The sequence below is a fragment of the Lampetra fluviatilis genome, chromosome 35 (assembly GCF_964198595.1).
Source record: "Lampetra fluviatilis chromosome 35, kcLamFluv1.1, whole genome shotgun sequence".
NCBI lineage: Eukaryota > Metazoa > Chordata > Hyperoartia > Petromyzontiformes > Petromyzontidae > Lampetra > Lampetra fluviatilis.
In genome coordinates, this window is record NC_136309.1 from 6,872,265 (window position 1) to 6,894,496 (window position 22,232).

At 45.3% G+C, this 22,232-nt stretch overlaps 1 protein-coding gene across 1 annotated transcript in view; it reads left to right on the forward strand.

Moving 5' to 3' along the window:
* Positions 1-22,232, forward strand: part of LOC144944588 (centrosomal protein of 112 kDa-like) — a 219,240-nt gene that overhangs the window by 125,142 nt on the left and 71,866 nt on the right. The window contains exon 23 of the mRNA XM_078872873.1: positions 5,639-5,728. Coding sequence (XP_078728999.1) covers positions 5,639-5,728 — 90 coding nt within the window. The remainder of the gene's footprint in view (positions 1-5,638; positions 5,729-22,232) is intronic.

Consider the following 22,232-nt stretch of genomic DNA (forward strand, 5'->3'; position numbering starts at 1 on the left):
TTCGCTCTCCTGGTCTCGCAGTTGAAACAAAGGTGCAAGTATCCTAAATCTCCTCCTGCTTTTGTACGTTGAGCTTCTTTTGCACCATTGGGTGGACGTTGTTAGGTGAAAGGACCTCCACAAGCACTAGAGAGTCCCTCTCGTCGGTATTTGGCCAATTCTTCCACACTGGTCAGACATCTTTGAAGAGGAGGGAATACCCACACTTTATCCCACCATACGCGATCTGCCGATGGACTAATTGTGGTTGTGCCCATTTTTACTGCTGGGTGGACATTGGACAGGGGTGGGCGGGGGATTTAAGACACTTTCCCATTGTAAATTTACATTTGAATTCTGTAATAAAAAGTTCACGTGAATAACAGTAAAAGTTTTTAAATGTTTTTTTAAATTCTTTTATGGCCAAAACCCACAATACTTTAATGTGAAAAAAGTGTTTTTTCTCTCCTCTGGCCAGCAAGTGCCACTCTGATTACGGTTTTCTGTGCAGTTAATGCTTGGCAGGAGAATAGAGCTCTCCGCGGTGTTTGGCAAGCATCAGGCGCGTTTGGATTTGATATCACAAGGCTGCTTGCTCCTCCAATTTTCCTTGATCCTTCACTGTGGCATGCCCTGTTTTGAAGCGTGCAAGTTTTCAAGTTCTTATTATTAGTATTTCTTTGCCCTTTTTCTGGAGTTTGTAGTAAAAAAAATCCAGTTAATGAATGTTTTGCAAGTCTTTGAAAAGTTTTATTTGAAAATAAAACATGTTGCTCCTATCAGTCGCCAATAAATGTTGGCTATTGGATGGTTTCACATACGGAACACTGAACAATCAACTCTTTTACTACGATTAATCAATTAGAGCCTTCAGCAGAATAAAAAAAGTCCAAATGCGCCCAAATTCGCCCTAGCCATCCTGGTTCGATGATCGATATTTCACATTCCTTGTAAAGGGGACGAGTCTGTATCGGACAGCCACTCTTCACTTTCGAGAAAGTAACTTTTTTTAATGACACCAAACAATTCACGGGCTACGAGAGTAAATTGCATCTGAATGCTTTTGATTCTGAATGTTTCTGTTTCAACTCTAAATCAATTATGAAGTTATCTGTCCACTTAAATGAATCTTGCAATGCAAGGATCGCAGAGCATACGCAGGCCAGAGGTCGCAAACGGGTTTTGATTCCTTACCCGTTCCCGGCCGCACCAGGGTCGCAAACGGGTACCTGTAACCGGCCGTACCCGTACCCTACCCGTACCCGGGTACGGGTATCGTGTACCTGATTGTGACCTCTGGGATGAAGCCATGTTGCAGGCACGGGTGGGTTGATTCTATGAACTTGAATTGTGAGAAGAGACAAGACGTTGGGAAATGAGTGACACACAGTTACTCACCAGTGACTCACGGCCTACCCGTACCCGGCCGCACCAGGGTCACAAACGGGTACCCGTACCCGGCCGGGTACGGGTAGCCGGGTATCGGGTAGGGTACGGGTATCGGGTACCCGGTTGCGACCTCTGACGCAGGCTAAAGTCATTTGAACTTCGAAGAAAAGTAATTGTCCTTGGGCAGGACACTTCGCTCGAAGAGAATGAGGGGCAGTGGTTGAGACCAGGAACGCGACGGAGAGTGCGTCTACCGCGAACATGGAGTGATGACATCAGCTCTTGTGCCAGTGCCAGCTAGATGATTAAATTACAGTGCACCGGCTTAGGTAAGCCTTCATCCAGCAGCGGATGAATCATAGCTGATGATGATTTATGAACTTGATTGAATTACATCCCTGTACGCAATACCCATTTCAAGTAGGAATTGTATACAGCTTTGTTTTGCACATTTCCTGAGCCCAGGCCGAGCAGCCCAAAATCGCCACGCAGCCAGCAATTAACGTAACCATTGCGTTAACTTTCGATGTAAAGCTTTCGTGACTGCAGGGATTCATCTTCTTGGTTCTTTCGGTAAAGTCACGTAGAAGGGAAATAATAAAATAATAAAAATAAAACATAATAAAATAAAACCCCCCGCCTACCTCCTACGCATTTCACAAGTAGTTATAATCACATACCTGCATTTAACATAAATATGCTAAATTCCTCTTGATATGCAAATTATTTTGTCAAGGCGCCCTTCCCCCCTTCCAAAACCGCTTAAATATACGCTCCAAGCGTGGTGGTGTTTCATTCAGACGCTGTCTCCCCGACAGACCTGGTCTTCGCCTGAGGACGGATGCTTGCGTTGTGGCCGAAACGTCGTGAGAATGATTATATTATGTTATTATTTTATTATTTCCCTTCTACGTGACTTTACCGAAAGAACCAAGAAGACATTGCGTTAACTTTTTTGAGCACTAAAAATGTATGCCTGTAGCACATGAAGGGTTCTTAGTTTAAGCTGATCTGTCATATTACACCAATGACTTCACACTACTCCACCAATGCATTGCCAAGGCGAAGTGTCTCACTGCTCAAATGAACGAGTGGCGTAAATTACACGTGCTCTTTGAGGAGACCAGTCATGTCATTGAACGACCACCGTTGACTTCCCTAAATGAGTGGTACTCATTTCAAAGTGGCACCTCAGAGGTAAAGGTTTGCGTTGACCCCCCTGACCAGGATTTGAACTCGTGACCTTTCCGATTGCGAGTTAAGTCTCCGTGTTTTTTTCCAGGTTCTCTGGTTTCCTGCCCATGTAAACAAGTAGTCAAAGCGGCGGACTTCGCCAAACATCCCATGCCAGGTCTTCCTGAATTACTCACGAGACTCTGATGGGGTTCCCCTCGCAAATGGAGACTACAACATTATTATTGAGTACAGGAGGTGACCGCAAGGAGAACGTTATTATAAGCTGGGTATTGCAATGGGACGCTGTACCCCCACTGAGAATTGTAAATACACGCACGCAGCCTTTTTGTCAATCCACTGCTGAATGATGTGGGAGTAATGGAGGGTTCTTTAATTGGTGTGGGTTGGTGAAGGCAAAGGGGCACCGCGGTGGCGAGATGTTAACAACCTCGCCTGGTATACAGAAGGTTGTGGGTTCGATCCCTACCATAACGCTCGTACACTTGGAGTTTGCGTGTTCTCCCCGGTTTTTCCCTCATCAGGTGGAACTACCACACTACAACCACACTACTTCAGCATTTTCTTGCTCTGGTTGATCGCAACACCGCTTGTGTTGCGATCGAAACGTCGTGATTTGTTTTGTTTTATTCTATTTCTACCTACGTGACTTTACCGAAAGAACCAAAGAGTATGGATTCCCGCAGTCACGAAAGCTTCAAATCAAAATTAAAAACATGCCTTTAAAGTATTTGGCTCCTATACATTTCCACGTGATAGGCCGCTTCGTTGAGTTCTAATTTGTGGCCAGGTCACTTCTGAAAAAGACCCATGTCGCTCAGCGGGCCTAACCAGGTAATATAAAAAATAGTTTAGTTTCGGTTGTTCCTTCCAGAGGTGAAGCGACGATGCTGGAAGCAGCAATTGCAGCATTGTGGAAACACTTTCCACTTTTTTCAAATTTTGCTGTGGATTTCACACGTGATGATGATTGCTTGTGTTGCAGTCGAAACGTGAGAATTTTTATTGTTTTATATTTTTATTATTTTATTCTTTCCCTTGTACGTGACCTTACCGAAAGAACCAAGAATATGAATCCCTGCAGTCACGAAAGCTTTAAATCAAAACTTTCCAAAGTGTTTATCAACACAGCAGTGTGGACTTAATGAGAACGGCAGTGCTGCTGGTGGCTGAGCAGCGTCACAGTCGGCTCTTAATATTTAAATAGCAACAGTGGGCTCCAGAATCACGTACATCAATCGCACTGTGTTGGGTTTTTTTGTTCCTAGGCTCCCCTCCGCCTGATGCACCGCTAACAAAATTCAAGATGCAAAATAAATCCAGTTTTAATGCTCAAATATTGCTGAGCATTAGATCAAGCGGTGCGTTGCTTCCCAAGAGGGGTTTGATTTATGGCACTGGAAGGGATATGGCTTAGAGTTGCTTTTAAAGCTCCATGCCGTAACAACTAATTATTCCGTTTGATCTCCCACTCTTCAAAGTTTTGTCTGAAGGATGCGTAATTACGTTAAAGTCATTAACAGGCCTCCTCTTTTTTTTTGCACAAGAAAAAAGAAAACATTTTGATGCGTACTTTTGTTTCTTGTGCATATACATATATATATATTCCAAAAAGGCCAATTAGTGAACTTCGCTTGGTAATTAATGTATTTTGGGGTATTTGGAGGGGTTAGTGGAATATTCTGATGTTAGTATATTTAACGCAAGTTGATGTAAGTTTTTCTCTCTCCGTTATTTAGAAGCCCATTGTCATGAAGCAGTGAATTTTTATAAGTTTTAAAGATATTTTTTTAAATGAAAGTATCTTGGAACGCTTGGCTCGGTTTGAATTTTTTTTATATAAAAATATATAAGTAACATGCAAAAGTGCTAAACACATGATGAGGCCTTTGCACTGTTTAGGCTTCTGGCAAATGAGTAGTTTTGTGTTGACCGTTATCCCCTAATTAAACAGCACTGCTCATTAGACAATGCTCAATCAAACAATATTGAGCTAATGAGAGGTGCTGGCATGTTACACTAACGTGTGCCGAGAGGCTCTGGTGTGCTACTCCTACGTGTGTGCCGAACGGCGTTGGTGCGTTAGCGCCGGCACATTACCCAAACGTTTGTACGCTGGCGCATTGGCCCAACGTGTGTACCGAGAGGCGCTGGTGTGTTACTCCAATTTGTGTGACGAGAGGCGTTCATGCGTTACCCTAATGTCTGTACCGAGAGACGCTGACGCATTACCCCAACGTATGTACCGAGAGGCACTGGTGAATTAATTCTAGATTTGAAGCTTTCGCGACTGCAATGATTCATATTCTGAGGTTTTTTCGGTAAAGTCACATAGGTAAAAAATTTTAAATTAAAATTAATAAAAGTAAAATGAAAATAAAATAAAAAATCACGACGTTTCGGAGGCAACACAAGCTTCCGTCTTCAGGTGGAACCGTCACAGCACGATTGCTGTATCAAGTAAGAGAAGCTTGTGTTGCCTCCGAAACGTCGTGATTTTTTATTTTATTTTTAATTTACTTTTATTAATTTTAATTTTTTGACCTATGTGACTTTACCGAAAAAACCTAAGAATATTGGTGAATTACTCCGTGTGTCGAGAGGCGCTTGTGCGTTACCCCCCTACGCGTGTGGCGAGAGGTGTTGGTGTGTGCCCAATTGTGTGGTGTGGTGGCTCCAGCACTCGTCTCACAATTGAAAAAGGTTGCAAATGCAAATTCCAGTTCGACTCATCTTGGCACCTCATCCCTCTTGGATCAATAAAATGAGCACCACTTCGTCAGAAGCCGAATCGTGCAAATCGGAGGTGTGGGGGAAGGTCAACAAACTAAACACATAAAGCAGTTCTAAAGACATGAGTTTTCAATCTAGATGATTTAAAAGTGCATCGCTCTCCTAATATTGGAAGGAAGAGCGTTCCAGACGGCCGCAGAAGCGCGTCTGCAGTAACCGGCTTTGTTCGATGACTAGCCAAAAGCCGGTGTGCTGCGAGGATGACCGGAGTTCGCGTGAAATGCAGGCATTGTTCAGCGACTAACGCAGCATGCATGTGCGGTGTGTCTGCCCTGTGTTTCAGGCCCTTCTGACGGAAGTCGAGACGTGGCGCGTGCGTGTGCAGCTGTTGGAGAAGGCGCTGCAGACGCAAGAACTGCAGCACCAGCAGCAGGTGAGTTTCCATGAACCGTGCGGACGTTCCAGGCATCTATAAACAATTTTTTTTATCTTATCAAGTAAGGCCCACTGAGCTAAATAGCTCTTTTTCAAAAGCGACCTGGCCACAAATTATAGCTCAACGAGGTGGCTTATCATGTGGACATTTCTAGCAGCCAAACACTTTCAATGCACATTTCTAAATGTGGAGGGACAAACTGGAGGAACCCGGAGAAATATCCACGCGACCACGGGGAGAACACACAAGCTCCAAACTCAAAATATACAGCCGTCAAGGTCGGGATTGAACCCATATGACCTCCTGTATATCAGGCGAGGTAGTTAACATCTTGCCATGCCTCTTGTCGCATTGTAACCGGCTACTTGCTAGAATGTCTGCTAAAATTGTCGAGACACGCCTAGGCTGTATATCTTGGACTGTTCAAAGCACGAGTTCAAAGCTTAATTGCTGAGATGTCCATTTTAAAATGTCCATGTTGACGTGTGCCACTATTTAGACATGGTGATGCTACCGAGTCACGACTGATTTGTAATGTGTGCGTGTGAATGGTGGAGCTTTCAAGGGTAAATCAGGCAAACCACCTTCCTCTGGATAACACAGTGAAAAACTTGAGCTGTTTGCTGCAATTGCTTCTCACATCTGGCCAGGCCAGTAGGGCATTCATGCAGCCAGAAAGCATATCCACCATCAGATAAAAGAAAAAAACAACACTTTCTAGGAATCTTTGTCACACAATAAGGTCTACATTTTCAAGAGTAAATTTAAACATCGATGCGTCGCTGAGAAATGTGTGCGACAGGAGGTGCTGCACTGCTTTGATCTAACCATTCTCATCAACTGTTCTCAGTCTGCCAACATCGCTGCCTTTGTTGCCCATTCAGTCTTTCATACATTTGCAGCTCATTGCCAGTGTTGGCCATGATCAATTATAATTGAATGTCCATAATTCAGATTTCCTCCTTTGCTTTTAAAAAATGTTAATCCGTTGAAATTGACCACATGTTTAGGGCCAGCGTTCTAATGAAAGTGAGATGCGAAATTACTTCATAAATTATCCTCAGATCTCTCTGCCAGTGAGAAATGCTGATCTGAAACAGTTTAATAACAAACTAATTGCCAATAAGCTGCAACATTTAAATGTCGTTGAATACGGCGGAGTGCTGTTTAATTTAAACGTCCTGTTTGTTTTTCGTGTTGAATAGTTGATGTTTTTTTGAAGTACACATAAGCGAACTCCAATACGTATTAAATAGAAATACATTTCAAAGTGTCTCTTTACTCGAATGGAAATAGTGTGGTTCTCATCTCCAGATTTGGAAATGCCACATTCTCGTGATGGGCGCCAGTCCTTCCCATTACGACAACCACTTCACTTTCCACAGTCGTACTTATTTTATCAACCCTGCAGGAACGATAGGCTGTGACCGACCCCCTTACAGGATTTGAGCATACAAATCACGAGCTACGGCATACATAGAAAGAGACTAATCTTTCTGCCCGGCATTTGAAATAGTGGTACAAGCTTACAAGCTTATTGAATCCCCCCTCCACCCCTACCTCTATCCATCCAACAGTATAAATGGTCACAGGACAGTCGATCGGCAGGTTGTGTGTGGTGAGGTGAAGTGTGGGTGCTCCCGCCTCTTCAATTATGTCTGGCCAGTATGGGAGAGTAGGCCAAATTACCCACCAAACGGGCTCTCTATAACTCCTCATAGGGGAGGAACCTTCCGCTAGCAGTGGCTCGAAAAATAAATTGCAGGGCTGCACCTTTGCCTTTTACCTGATTCTGTATACAACTGAAAGCCTAGTCACATTCTTGGCTCGGCCACTTAGAGAATCACCATCGGTGTGCGTTATGTCAGATCACCATGGAGCAGCAGGTGAAAGGCAAGGTCCTAATTTCACCGATGTGATCGCCGCAGCCCGCCTTTCATGTCTACTATGCGGCAGACTCCCGTGCAAACTTACGTCCACTTCACTCGTGTGTGTAAACACGCATTGCGGTACGCGTTCAAAGGTGCACACGCAAGCGTAACGCAGACAACAGGGGAGGGGGGGGCAGTGGGGAAGTGGGGGCGGGTTTTCCCCATGCAACATCAGTAACGCCATTCCCAAAGGACTTGATGCTTGACGGCGATCGAAGCGGCAGTGGGAGGTGCGTATCTGAAGAGACGGGGGCCTGCCATAGGAAATAAAGCCGCCTGATGTTTGCTGCCAGTGCGATATCGTTTGCATATCACCCCTTTCAAAGACGTCTAGCGGGCGTGGAAGGGTAGGCCAAATACCCTCTGGAAGGGGAAGTCTCTGGTGGGGGCCCTTCCGCCAGCAGTTGTGTGAGCAAGAAATTGCAGGGCTGCGCCTTGACCGTTTATCTATCTACCCCTAAAGTGGCTTCTTGCGAGTGTTGCATTGGCTGGGAATTCTGCGTACAGCCTGCCAGGCCAAGCCACCCAGGGACAATATTGCTCATGGAGTTTAAATCCCACCCACCGTGATGTCATTTTGGCATGTCAGTGCTCCCCACTCCACCCCCACCCCCACCACCCGCCGATTATCCTAAGAAGCTCGGAAGAGAAGGTGGGGGAGAGGAATTTCGACACTGGTGGACACTTGTTTGCGCTGGCTCCGACCTCGCGTTCTTGCGGATAGAAAATCGAAAGGATTTCTGATTGTGATTTGAATTCGTATTGCGAAAGCTTGCTGAGCACATCCTGTGCCAGATAATGTTTGCAGGGAATACGATCACTTTCACAGTGAGGTGTCCACAACGACGTTTTGTTTGTGCGACTCATGCTGTACAGACGGAAATCCAGCATATCCATTCAACACATTCCCAATGCTTTTTTGATCTCGGTATCTGATATCCCAAGTGACCAATATTATTTGGCAGTAGATGCAACAACAACTGGCCATCGCATTTTGTTCTGATTCATGTTTAGTTTATTTTGGGTTAGATTATGTTTGGTATGATCTCAGTTAATTAACTTCTACCTGACAGAGCTGTCAAATCAAGTTGTTTTGCTTGAGGTCCTTAACAGATTTACATGTAAAATTTTCCACTAATGTGCATGGTCAGGAATTTGATCAATTTCGTACACTCCATTGACCTATCAGGCCACTGCTCTGTAACATGCACATATGAGATGATGCACACACGTTTGATTTTCAACCGTAAATGCGACAACTATGGTATTTGTGAATAATCTCAAAAGAGGTGGCTGAATAGGGTGCATAGGTATTCACACCGTGAGATCCCAGGCTCAGTCATGAATGCAGAGAGAGAGCTTTTGCCAAGCCACGAACAGCATCCAACCTTTACTTCAAACGTAGCCTTGTGTCGCGTCTGAAACGCGTTTGAAGTGTATTGCGGATGCACTGCTCCACATCATAAGTGCCGCGTCTTGTTACAGCACTCGAATTTTGATGCACCGCAGGTGTCCCACACAACACACATTCCCTTGATTACGTGCCTCCTAACTCACTTATTAAGAAGGTTTAATCATACAGCTGATGACTTCCAGAGGAGTGTCCTCGTGGTCTTCCAAGCGCATTTAGTTTTCCACTCTTTCATCTTGATTGTGGCGTTGATGCTTTTGTGTTCGATGGGAAAAAAATCTTCGCTTGCTTGTAGACACCAAATCCAGGAGGGGGAGAGTGGAGCACGAGCCCAGTTCACGTTCACTTTTAACCTTGATCCCTGTGTGCCGTGGCAACGGTGCAAGCATAATTGAGCACTCCATCTCCCCAAAGGGTTGTTTGGGCTGTTTGCTCTGTTCTCTTATGGGCATTAAAGAGCACACGGAGTTCTTCATAAGTCAGCCAGTTTTTACGTATTGCCGTGGTTTGTTAGGCTTCCGTGAACATGTCTACGTTTTTAAGAGCATTGATTTTTCAGGAAGCAATACATGAGCTTTTAAAGGAATATTCTGGATTCCTTGATATGTATGTGATTTTTTTAACCGTTGTGTCTTTAAAAACACCGGTGCAGTTGATGAGTTTATAGAGTCAAGAGGCGTTTTGTGGGTCTTTAACAACAACAAAAATCGCCACATTTAACAAAGCTCACGCAGCATTCAGTGTGAAGAGCCCCACACTGAAGTGCCTTTCTAACCTTGCGTTCAGATAATCTGCTTTTAAAGTAATTATTTATTGATTTTTTTGTTTGTTTACAAAATAGGATGATGATGATGTCAGCAAAAGAATGCCTTTTCAAGGACTGACAAGTTCATGTTCAGCGGAACCACTGTCATTTATTATTTTTGATGTCGCCAGACGGCAAATACCAAGTCAGGGCATCTTCTTGGTTCCGAAGGTGCGTTGTGGCCGAAACGTCGTGAGAAATTTATTTTATAATGTTTTATTTTTATTATTTTATTATTTCCCTTCTACACGACTTTACCGAAAGAACCAAGAAAATGAATCCCCGCAGTCACGAAAGCTTTAAATCTAAATTCAAGTCAAGTCACTTCGCCGGCATTGCAAAGTGTGCCTGGATTTTTATCTCGGCAGCTGCCTGCAGTTAAACCAAGTTCTTAGCTTGATCTCAGTCAAGCCACCAACGATCATTAAAAAAAATCATATCACAGTTAGGTTTTCACTTAATTAAGTTACTTAAAGCTCTGAAACAAAAATTTATCGTTTCGGTTTTACATGCAATAAATACCCTTTGCAGGGCATAACGAGGCCGATTTTAAGTGTCTTCCGTGGTAGTTCTGTGATGTCATCTTCCTGGGCCATCTTCTATGACAGGATGCTGCACTGATTTATTTATCTATCACAAATGGAAGTTTCATTCAACTCCGCATGAAGTCAATAGCTCAATCTCAATGTCATTGGCAGAAAGATAATACTCTGACAAACAAACGTGTATTTGCGACTGAGAGTAAATGTTTTCAAAAACACAAATCACTTGCACTTTCTCGAGTGTGTCATCAGGACCCAGAGCGGGTCTCGTGCATGTCCGCTGGTTTATACGAAGCCTCGCAGAGTACAGACAACATCCTGCAGAGTACCGTGAGCATTTGGTCCAATATGAAACTTTCATTTAAAAACAAATTCACCCAGATGGCACTGCGGTTAAGAGCATCGGCTGACATTGGGGGAGGTTCAATGTCGAGTGGGTTCGTCAAAAGAGTTTGGTAGTACATGTTGTTTACGTAGTTTATTGTGAAAATTCGGCCACAGTTCCTATTATCACTGTTTCATTGCTTTATTGGCTTTATTTTGGTGATTTTCGAAAAGTTTTTTGGTTTGGCCATGTTTGTTTGTTGTAGTACAGAGTTAGACTGATGGCCTTAATCTAAGTTGTCTTGTGGTTGTTGTTGTTGTTTGACTTGCATCCCACTGGGATTTTTGCACACAGTGTTGGTGTATGGTGATTTTTTTCTGCAATATTTTGCTGTCTTTTCGTGGATTTTCTGTTTGCACATAGTCACTTTAAGATGTTTTCTTGTTCATGTTTTTGTTTTTTGTTTGTTGCGGTTGCACCCGATTCAAGAGCCGAATGGCTCACAGGGCTATACCTAATAATTGAACTTTGAAAAGAGAGACGCTTTGTGTGAAGCCAAATGTTGGTTGAATGAATGGAAGCACTGGTCATGCCATAAGAATTTCGAATCGTCACTTACTAATTTTGGACGGCTTGGGGATGCCATCATCCAGCAGTGGATAGATCACGGCTGATGGTGATGCTGATGATGACTACTGATTGGTGATCACCAATGGAAAAGAACATGGCCTAATTGTCATTTAAGTTTGAATAATACATTCCTCCATGTGGATGTAATGTTTCATTTCCCAATGACTTTTAAGCGTTTGCTTGCCTGTGTAATATTATTCTATTATATTTATATCCATGAATGCATAGCATTGAGTATTATTCCTTTATATTCCTGAGCGGACCACACACTGGAACCATCACAACAACATAGCATTTACATGATTATTTTTAGGATATATTAGGTGTGACGATAAGGTCACTAATAGTAGGTCTATGATGTAATATTTATTATCCTTAAAACTCGTCGTATAATGATGCATCCAATTATTTTTGGAAATACATTCCTGTGGTCTCAACAGACGTACGTGTCACGTTTAAGAGTGTGATATCTTGCAGACGAGGCTCGTGTTGCATTTATGGTAATTGAACAAACAAATGTTTTTAAAACAAAACTCAAAAAAGAGTTGATTCTTGAGTTGAATCACGACCACAAATTGTGATATTTCCTCGAATCTCTCGCGTTGTGAGGGTCAATCATTACGTGTACCGCCCCGTATTGCTCGCTCCACTGCTGGATAAGCAGGTCCCCATGTTGCGCAGGTCACGGGGGTTATTTGACCAGACTTCACCGCGCTGGTTAGGTGCGTGTTAGGCGCTGGTGTATCGTGTCACCTGCCTTATAATTTGTAGTTGCACGCCCACTAAAAAAAAAACCCCTTCAAACGCACGGCAATCGAAACCGGCCTGCAAAATTGGAAACGGTGTACACCACGGTGGGTGGTGCTTCTGAGATCACAGGGCGGCTCTCCATTTGTAAAATGAGTAGCATTGCTGTGTTCCACAGTAAGTAACTGCTGTAATTTTTGCTCACCTGCCGGCTGTGGGGTAATCTGGCCAGGTTTCTTTAAAAGTCCAACCTTCGCCGACCTGCGACCGACCTCCAGCCAGTGTGCTGTGGCCTCTCTGGTGAAGCCGTGCCGCCCACGTGGGCATCAACTGCTGTAACGAGCTGTGTAGGCGATGCCCCGTCCCTTGACTTTTGGACATTAAGCGTGGCGTGCACTTTACCCGTCGAGACCGCCATTGACAGACGGGGGTTGTACTTGGCACAGGCTTGTGTCTTGGTGTCATGCCCTGGCCCAAATGAAATCTAAAGCCATCCACAGCGGCTGAATTCCCTCAAGATTGGCATTGCCGAGGGTGTCCTTGCAAATGAGCTGCTCGTAGCTCGTGTGATATTTCCCTTTCATAGGCGAACAAAAAAAGGAAATTATTTGAAATGAAAAAGCCATGGGGAAGTGCTTGATAGTAACTCAATCAATGGGATTTTTTTTCTCTCCAAGTTACACGGCAGTAGAATACGAACGCCGCAACCTCCTCAGAAGACCCTCGATCTGGGGTGGCTCCTTAACAGTGCCATCTCACCGGTCAGCGTGGGGGGGTGGAAGGATGGATGATTTTCGCCTTCAAGCTTCTTTGGCCGTTACGCCGATGCAATGTATTCTACGCAAGACCAGACTCTCGTCTGTCCGGGAATGCTAATTAAGTTGAATGGCTTTCAAGTGGGTTTGCTCATTTGTGCGGCGGCTTGATCTGTTGGAAGACCCCCCGATGGTGGTGGACGCCGCTCCTTGGTTCGGAGCTCTTGTTAAAGTAAAAGTTGCCACGCGTTTTCCAGTCGCAGGAAAAAGTATGTGCCAGTTGAATATCGCTTTCACCTTCCCCCCCCCGTGTAGCTTCTTCCACACATGTTATTAAAAGTCACTCTATAATAGTTACAGACATGCAAGGATAAGAATACAGATCAGGGCACATGTTGTTAGCAAGCACCTATTCATCCAAGTGCAGCACGTGGGCCTTTTGCCTCAATGGTGCTGTTCTCTTCACGTGCTTATTTTAAGTTAATTTTACCTCGGGGAGGTCAAAGTCAGGTTCACGTACAAATTGCAACTGCGAGCTGCCAAGAATTAATGCCCAGGTTGCTAGGATAATAGTGCATTTCCCTCACCTCTTCACCACTGCTCCCCGCATAGCACACAGACATGCATATATGTGCAGTGACGCACTCAGAGACACTAGGAGAAGGAGGCACTCTATTTATACTGGTAGGAACCTCCTGGTTACACCAGCCCACAGGGGATTATTGTGTCCGTCCGTCGGGCAGGGAGGGGCTGGGTGGGGAGGGGCTGGGTGGGGAGGGTGGTGCTGGGTGGGGAGGGGAGGGTGGGGAGGGGCTGGGTGGGAAGGGTGGGGCTGGGTAGGGAGGGGCTGGTCACCCCGTGGTGCCCTTATAAAACTCAACATTTCACCTACTCACCAGGTTCTTAGCGCAGCGTGCTGACTGCCACAATACCGCTCCTCATAACAATGTACAAAGACAAAGATCCCCCATGTAGCCTGCAGCATACTGAAGGCCGGCATGGCACACGAGGGGGTGGGTGGCCAGCACCATGCCCGACCACCTTTGTCTCCCCAGTGGCGATGAGTTTTAGACATTGCACCAGTCAAGATATCAATGTATTATTTTGTTTCATTTTTGTTACCATTAACATAATGGTAATGAATACAAAGTTCGATTATCGAATATTCGCATATCGAGGTAGTATTATTGTATAAACAGACACACACTCATATATATAAAAATACTTTCGGTGGTTTCCCCTTGAACAGGGAATACACCAAACCCCTAGGCAGTTTAAAGAACTCTATAGAAAGGAAAAATGTTGCTTGTGAAGCAAACGTCATTCCAAAAATGCTTTGAGCTCCCAAGCAGACCTTGATACCCGTATTGATAAAGCTAATTTTAGCACGCATCGCTCATACTCGGAACACACACACACACGTGCTTGCAAACGCTTTGACTCCCGTGTCTGTCAATGCGCGAATGTGCATTGTGGGGAGCGGTAGTGTAGTGGTTAGTGCGCTGCGCTACGAACCTTGCGAGTTCGATTCCCGTTCACTACCAACACCAGTGACGATTATCTGAACCGGTCCTGGCCCTCCCCTAGGTCAACTCAGCCTCGAATGAGTACCTGGTGCAATGTGTAAAAATCATCGCCACTGGGGAGACAAAGGTGGTTCGGGCATGATGCTGGACACCCACCCCCTCGTGTGCCTTACCGGCTTTCATAAGTGCTACTAACCAACAGCACTCGCCCTAACAGTATGTTACTGGTAGGAACCTCCTGGTTACACCAGCCCACAGGGGATTATTGTGTCCGTCCGTCCGTCGTGCAGGGAGTGGCTGGGTGGGGAGGGAGGGGCTGGGTTGGGAGGGAGGGGCTGGGTGGGGAGGGGAGAGTGGGGAGGCGCTGGGTGGGGAGGGTGGGGCTGGGTGGGGAGGGGAGGGTGAGGAGGGGTGGAGAGGGGCTGGGTGGGGAGGGGCTGGGTGGGGAGGGTGGGGCTGGGTGGGGGCTGGTGCTGGGTGTGAAGGGGCTGGTCACCCCGTGGTGCCCTTATAAAACTCAACGTTTAACCTACTCACGCCGGCTTGTGCCCGCCCTCACAGTCGGGCATATTTGCGGAATACACCACGCCGCCGTTGACCCTGGCCATTGACCGATCAACCCAACGTTCCTACCAGCTCCATCCGCAGGAATGTGTTAAGGCTATACGGGGGATCTTTGTCTTGTTGCACATTGTTATGCACCCCTTGCTGTGGATGAGTGTAATTGCGTGATGACGCAATGGAACGGAGGGCGCCCGTGCGTGGATGTTGAAGCGATGTTTTACAACTGCAGCGTTCTAGTTGGCAATGAGCACACGTGGCGCTGCACATTTTTTTTTGAAGGTCCAATGCGAAGTTGCAGTGGCAGGAAACTCCCATTTAACGCAACGCAGCCTTGCGGCTATGAGTCCCAAGTCAAGTCAAAGTGCGTCAGCGATGGAGCCCCACTGTTTTGTCATAATCAGAATATTTATTTAAACTGGAGGAATCCGATGATCTGTTAAGTTCTTCATCACAGATGTCCGGTGGGTGCGGATCAAAACATTATAACAACAAACAATAACAATTCACAAGTACAAAGTATAGGAAAAGTAAGCGAATGACAAGAAATATAAATAAAACGTAACTGTGTTTATTTTACCATGTAAAGCCCACTGAGCTATTAGCTTCTCTTTCAGAAGTAACCTGGCCACAAATGATAGCTCAATGAAGTGTATGTATTTTGAACTTCTTTCACACCGTACCTAGCCATCCTTGCTAATCGGAGGTACAGTGGGAGGACAGCAAACCACTGTAAGTGGCTTATCATGTGGACATTTATAGCAGCCATAAAATGTAAATAATCCAAACGTGTGTTTTTACTTTGTGTAGTGGGCGCCAGTCAGTTTGTGGAACCTCCTCATTGCCATTGTGGGTGCCAGTCTTCTCCGCTGTTAACTTCCCACAAAGTTGTACGCATTTTTACTGGCCTTGTGGGGATAATAGGGCCGAGTAATCCCACGATAGAGGTTTGAAGTCGTAATGTTCACGGTCATACCCTCTAGCCTCCGCACTATCCAGCTGGAATGCAGCTAAAGGCGTGAGTGATGTAACGTTTTAATGTAAACTTCTGTATTATACTCTTTCTATTTTGCGAGGTAAGGCCCACTGAGCTGTATAGCTCTTTCTCAGAAGCAACCTGGCCAATTTGATAGCTCAGTTAAGTGACTTATCATGTGGAAATTGATAGCAGTCAAAAAATGTAAACGCATGTTTCTAAATGTGGAGGGGAAAACTGGAGGACGCGGAAAAAAAATCTATGCCACCGCGTGACCAAAGTCAGCTCAACTTATCAACTCTCCAGGCTCTGTAATGTATGGACACCGTTTGGAGAGATGTTATCCATGGTTGTCCTCTGGTTCGACCAGAGGCGGGCCATCAGAGCCAGCAGCTAGGCCTTCTCTGCTGGCATCAAGATTGTCAGAATCCAATTTTTTTATAATTTAAAATATATTTTCATTACTGCTATAGGTATTTCCCATCAGTCTATTAACATCATTTCATTGCTACTCTCTCCCTCAGTTGCGCTGCTTCCAGTGCATCTCATAAATGAGAGCTTTTATCCAATCAGTTTTTCCACCTGTGCTGTCTCCTTCTCTCCGAGTGAAAAATCTACCCCGAGGCCTTCAGAATGTCGAGTGAATCCCCTCTGCTGTTGAAGCAAATGAGGACGATGTTGTTGAGTGTCATATTCTTTAACCAATCAGATTTCGAGTTTGCCATGTTGGGCGTATTCTTTGACACGCTGGAGTCTTCTAACTGGCCTAGCCGCCTACGTTAGCCTTGTTCGTGTGGCATTATCGGAGGGCCAGTTAGCTAACTGAAGTAAAACTAGCTAGCACTTAACGTAACATCATCGAGATGTAGTGCTTTAGAGGCTTTTTTTTCTGTGGGGAAGCCTGTTGAATCCTGATTGTGTTATTTGTGTTTTATGGCATTTTTGCTTGCTTGGTGGTTGTTGTGGGTTTGTTCTTGTTTCTTTGGTAATGACATTGGTGTGGGCTATGCGATGTCTATTTGTGATGCAGCATCCTGTCATACTGCATACTAGTGGTACATCCTTGATGGTTTCAGTCACCATGTATTCATGTCTCTGCAATTAGTGCATTGTAACTCTCATAGGTTTCGATTTAAAGCTTTCGTGACTGCAGGGATTCATCTTCTTGGTTCTTTCGGTAAAGTCACGTAGAAGGGAAGTAATAATAATATATAATAAAAATAAAACATAATAAAATAATATTTTATTATGTTTTATTTTTATTATTTTATTACTTCCCTTCTACGTGACTTTACCGAAAAAACCAAGAAGACTCTCATAGGTGTTGAGCCTCGCGTTAAATCACTTTATTCCACTCGATAAAGGTTACTGTCACTGTGAATATGGGGTCGTTACGTCGAATGACAATAGCCTATAGCCCTAGTGTCATGGTGAGGTTATTCGAAGGCGGTTTAATTGCGGGAGGATAGCACTGAAGGCCTAGGTGTCAAATACACGGCCCGCCACTGGGTTCAACCGGTGCCTGACATACGAATTTATACTTTGCAGGATGAGTTCATGAAATACAGCAGAGATGTGAGCGGCTAGCCCGGTGCTCTTTAAGCTTGGGAAACACTTAAACTCGCTTGGAGAGCCACCTTGCAGCGAAGCTCCTGCAAGCAATTAGGTGTGAATTTAAGCTGGATCACCCTCAACAGTGACTGGATTTGCAAACAGTGGCGCCTGTTTATACCTCGGCAGGTGTTACAGGGCTCAATTTAAGGCTTTACTGGCCAGAACCATAGCACCGCACACATCTATGCCAAGGCAAAGACAAAGATACCCCGGGTGGCCTGCACAGGCTGCTGGGGTAAGTGCCCTTAGGGCGCCAAGGTGGCGAGGTGTTAAATACCTCGCCTGGTGTACATGAGTTCGTGGGTTCGATCCCGACCCCGATACCTATATATTTGGAGTTTGCGGTGTCTCTCTCCCCGTGGTTGCGTGCATTTTTCTCCGCGTCCATCGGTTTTTCCCTCCAAATTTAGAAACATGCATTTAGAGTTTCTGGCTGCTGTAAATGTCCACGTGATAAGCCACTTCGTTGAGCTATCAAAAGCTATTATGGCTCAGCAGGCCTTATCTGGTAAAATAAAAAAAAGTTTATAGTTTACCTCTTTTTTGAGCTTTTGTAAAGGCCAGCACAGCACACGAGGGGGGTGGGTTGTTCAGCACCATGCTCGGCGGCCTTTATCTCCCCGGTGCTTGTCTGTACACACTGCACCAGGTACTCATTTAAGGCTGAGATAACCTAGGGCAAGCTCGGGACCGGTTCAGATAAACGCCACTGATCTTAGCCGCGGTCGCTGGATTCGTGGCGCAGTGCACTAACCACGGAATCAGCCGTTACAATTGAACTTTGCGCAATAAGTCCACAGTGGCTTTTAACTTTTATTGCTTTTTTTTTTACGCGGCTAACATTGAAGAGAATTCAGCTGCATCCTCCTGCTGGGGGCCCTTGCATTGGAAGTATGTTTAACTTATTCTACACCGTACGTAGCCAACCGTGCTCATCAGAGGTGCGGGCAAGCACACCAAACTAAAGACAAAAAGCAGTTCTAAAGAAATTGGTTTTCAACAGTGTTCCAGACGGACGCAGAAGCGCCCGATGCGGTCACCGTCTTTGTTCGATAGCCAGCCAAAACGCCGCTGCTGCGAGGGTGACCGGAGTTCGCGTGATGGGTTTATGCTCCTTGACGAGATCAGCAAGGTATTGTGGTTAATTTGCGGCGAGCCATTTTAGCTAGAAGACAATCATGTGGATGTTGTAGCTTGAGAACAAAAGAAAAAGCAGCCAGGAGGGGTGGCAGTGGGGGGGGATTTCACAACTGAAGCGTTTTCAAAGAAGAATCGGCAGTGTGGGCGCGTGTGTGGGTGAAATAAATAAAGAAACAAATGTAATCTAACTTTTAATGTTGAAAGCAAAGGGTGTATGAACTGCGTTGATACGCATACCAGATAATACCAGATAGGCCGTACCTTTCTTATTTTTTGTTTCTTAGTAGATCAATGCACACGATAGCAGCAGTTGCAACAAGTGCCATGATAAAGGGCGGTGGATTGGTGGGGGGGGGTTGGTGGAGAGAGAGAGATCAAAAAAGATGGCGGCACGTCGTAGTCGGTGGGTATCGTAAACATGCCAGGAATAGCTTGGCCCCCAGGTGAGAGGACGGGTGACTACGTGGCCCGCACAGCCTGGCAAGTGCCGATAACATCGCGGCCGCTTGTAGGCAGCGGTGCGAGCTGTCACGTCCTTAGGTCGGCGGCGGTGTCTTCCATCGGATGGGATCGTGACGCCGTGTGGGTGGGTGGTTGGCAGCGGTGCCGTGAGGTGGCGGGGAGAGGGCATGCGGCCAGGGCGGTGGGTTGTCCGCAGAGAGTCTGTTCGCTTGGGGAGTGCCCCTGGCGCGACGGGCAGGTGTTCTCTGTGCATCGTTGCGTGAGCCGTTGGCTCCGTCGGGTGCAGGATGGGAGGGAATCGAGCGTGAGGTTAAGGTGGACTTGGTAGCGATGGTGGGTCACGCAGAGGTCACTATTTATTTATATTTTGCACTCCTATCGTTTTTTGTATTGTTTGTTGTAACCTGTTGACCCCGTGCCCATACTGGGCATCTGTGAAAAAGTGCTTCACAGCTCATCGGATTCCTCCTGCAGTCTCAATACAGATTCTGATTGATTCATCGCGTTCCTGTGAAAGTCTCGACCTGCTGCGTGGCGACTTGTATAGAAGATGGCAGTACAGCAAATCCGATTCCTGGCTCGTCTGTGCAGACTGATGAGTATCGTTGTCTTCCCCAGATGTGGATGTTGAGCTCTTTCCAATTCACCAAAGTTTTCTCCCACATGCAAAACACTGACGAAGGAATTTGTTAAATATCCCAAATCAGAAACCCTCTGTGAGACACGGCAAAGTTTTACTGCATAAGTAAAGGACATTATGATGCTAAGTGTGCTTGCCGCAGGTAATGAGTAGGGCATAGGAAAGAGGACAGACAGCACTATCTTCACAAACAATCCTTCTCGTTCCAGCAATGGAGTGCCAGAATATGTAAACCCAGGGGCTGTGAGGTGGTCAGGAGATGGCAGTGTTTAATGTAATTTAAAACGCTCGTTAATGATCGTGGTCAAACAATCCCATCCAGAACCCTCGTGAAAAATAGTCACGAGACTCGTAAAATAATTAATGGATAAATGCAGCAATTGACATTCTTGTTAATGATACAATATACTTCAATACAATTGTACATTCGTATTACTGTACGGTATGATTGTCAGCTTCATGATCACTTTTTCCCAGTTCTTTTTTGTCCCAACGTGAAGCATGGTCAAAATGATTGGGGCATGGAACTTAAGCAACGCATCAGAGAATAATTATATCAAAATCGGAATATTGCGGTTGCCAGCAATGAGATGTCTTGCTCTTCACATGGGCATTGAGGCAGCATTAATACAACTCCACATTCCTGTGGCAAAAACAAATCTCTCTCCATCAAATGACTACTTTTCATTTCCTACAAAGCAGATTCTTATTTTATCACCCTGGAAGGATGATAGGCTCAGTCAACCGCCAACTAGAATTTTGACTGAACATTATTTGGATCCATGTGGCTTGAAGGGGTGATTGCAGATGGGGCCAGAATCATAACAGTGTCACAATAAATTTCGATTTAAAGCTTTCGTGACTGCAGGGATTCATAGTCTTGGTTCTTTCGGTAAAGTCACGTAGAAGGGAAATAATAAAATAATAATAAAACATAATAAAATAAAATTCTCACGACGTTTCGGCCACAACGCAAGCAGCCGTTCTCAGGTGTTGTGGCCGAAACGTGACAATTTTATTTTATTATGTTTTTTTATTATTTCCTTATTTCCCTTCTATGTGACTTTACCGAAAGGACCAAGAATAAGTGTCACAATAATTCCAGGAAGCCCCTCACCGATGGGATGGAGCAATGAAATCAGCTCGCGTACAACTGCTAACTGGATTGATAAATAACATCTCAGGAGAGCAGTGGATCAGTCATAGCTGATGGTCAGGATTGTGAATCATGCGCTTTGTAAACAGTGCCACCCAGTTGGATAGCTGTGAAACAAGTTTATCTCTGAGAACAACAACTGCTCTGAAACTCAGGACATGTAAAGCTGTCTACAACCCCAGTCTCCTTTTGGAAACGTGTCTGGGTCATACCTGCATAACTCACGGAAACACAAAGACCTGAGTCTATTGCTGCTGCTGTTGCTACTTTTTGGCTCAGCATGTGTTTCCCTCACTCTGCCGAAGTAGAAACGTGGTGTGGTGTGAGCATCGGTAACCCGATCCTCGACAAACAAACAAGGATGAGGATGCCGGGTGGCACATTCTTGCTTTTACTTACGTCACGGAAATTCGGAAACTCCGTGTGCCCTGCGAGACATGTTTTTTCTTCTGCCAGCAGTAATGGGGGTCGCCTTGGTGCCCTGCCAATTGGAGGCAGGGTGATCCCGAGGTTTCCATTCGGACGCCGGCCAATTCGTAGGCCTCGCCCGCTCGGTCACCTGGCTCCTACCACCGTCCCAATGTCGTTCGTAACGCCGCAGGACAAATAATCAAAAGCTCCGTTTAGGATGTCACGCGCACTAACGGGATGGACGGTAAAGCGTCCCCCATGACTTAATTATCATGTAGGGGGTGGGGGGGGGCGCAGATTGTGCTTGTGCCAGAGCGGCCGTGTTTGTCTGGAAATGTACCCGCAGTTGTCGCGCGTATTCGTCAGGTTTGGCCAACAGCAGCTTCTTAGGAGATCAGCCATGTGACACCCAGTGGATTAACACCATTTAAGTACTGTAACACAATGAACAAAAATAATTGGCAATACGGTAATGATATTTTACGTGTTACGACAGCAAATTAATGGCTTTAAATTTCAATTATCTCGAAATTGGTGTTGATGGAACTTGACTCGGAACGTCGCAAATTTAAATATATTTCTTCATTCAACTCAGTCAATCATCTGACTGAGATCCACAAAATGCATCCCAACTTTGCTTGATGTGTCGAGACTGGCGCCCGCCATGGAAATTTGTAGTTTAGACAACAGGCTCGGAGAAGTATTGCTCTGTGTGAAATTTTAACAGAGAAATACTTTGCCTTTATATTTTTCAACTTTTTTGAAAAATTTCGTTTAATGATCAAACTTTCTTCTGGACAATGTCAGTGTGTGTGTGTGTGTGCGCGAGACAGAGACTCTGTGCATGAGTAAAATGGAACAATGGCAGT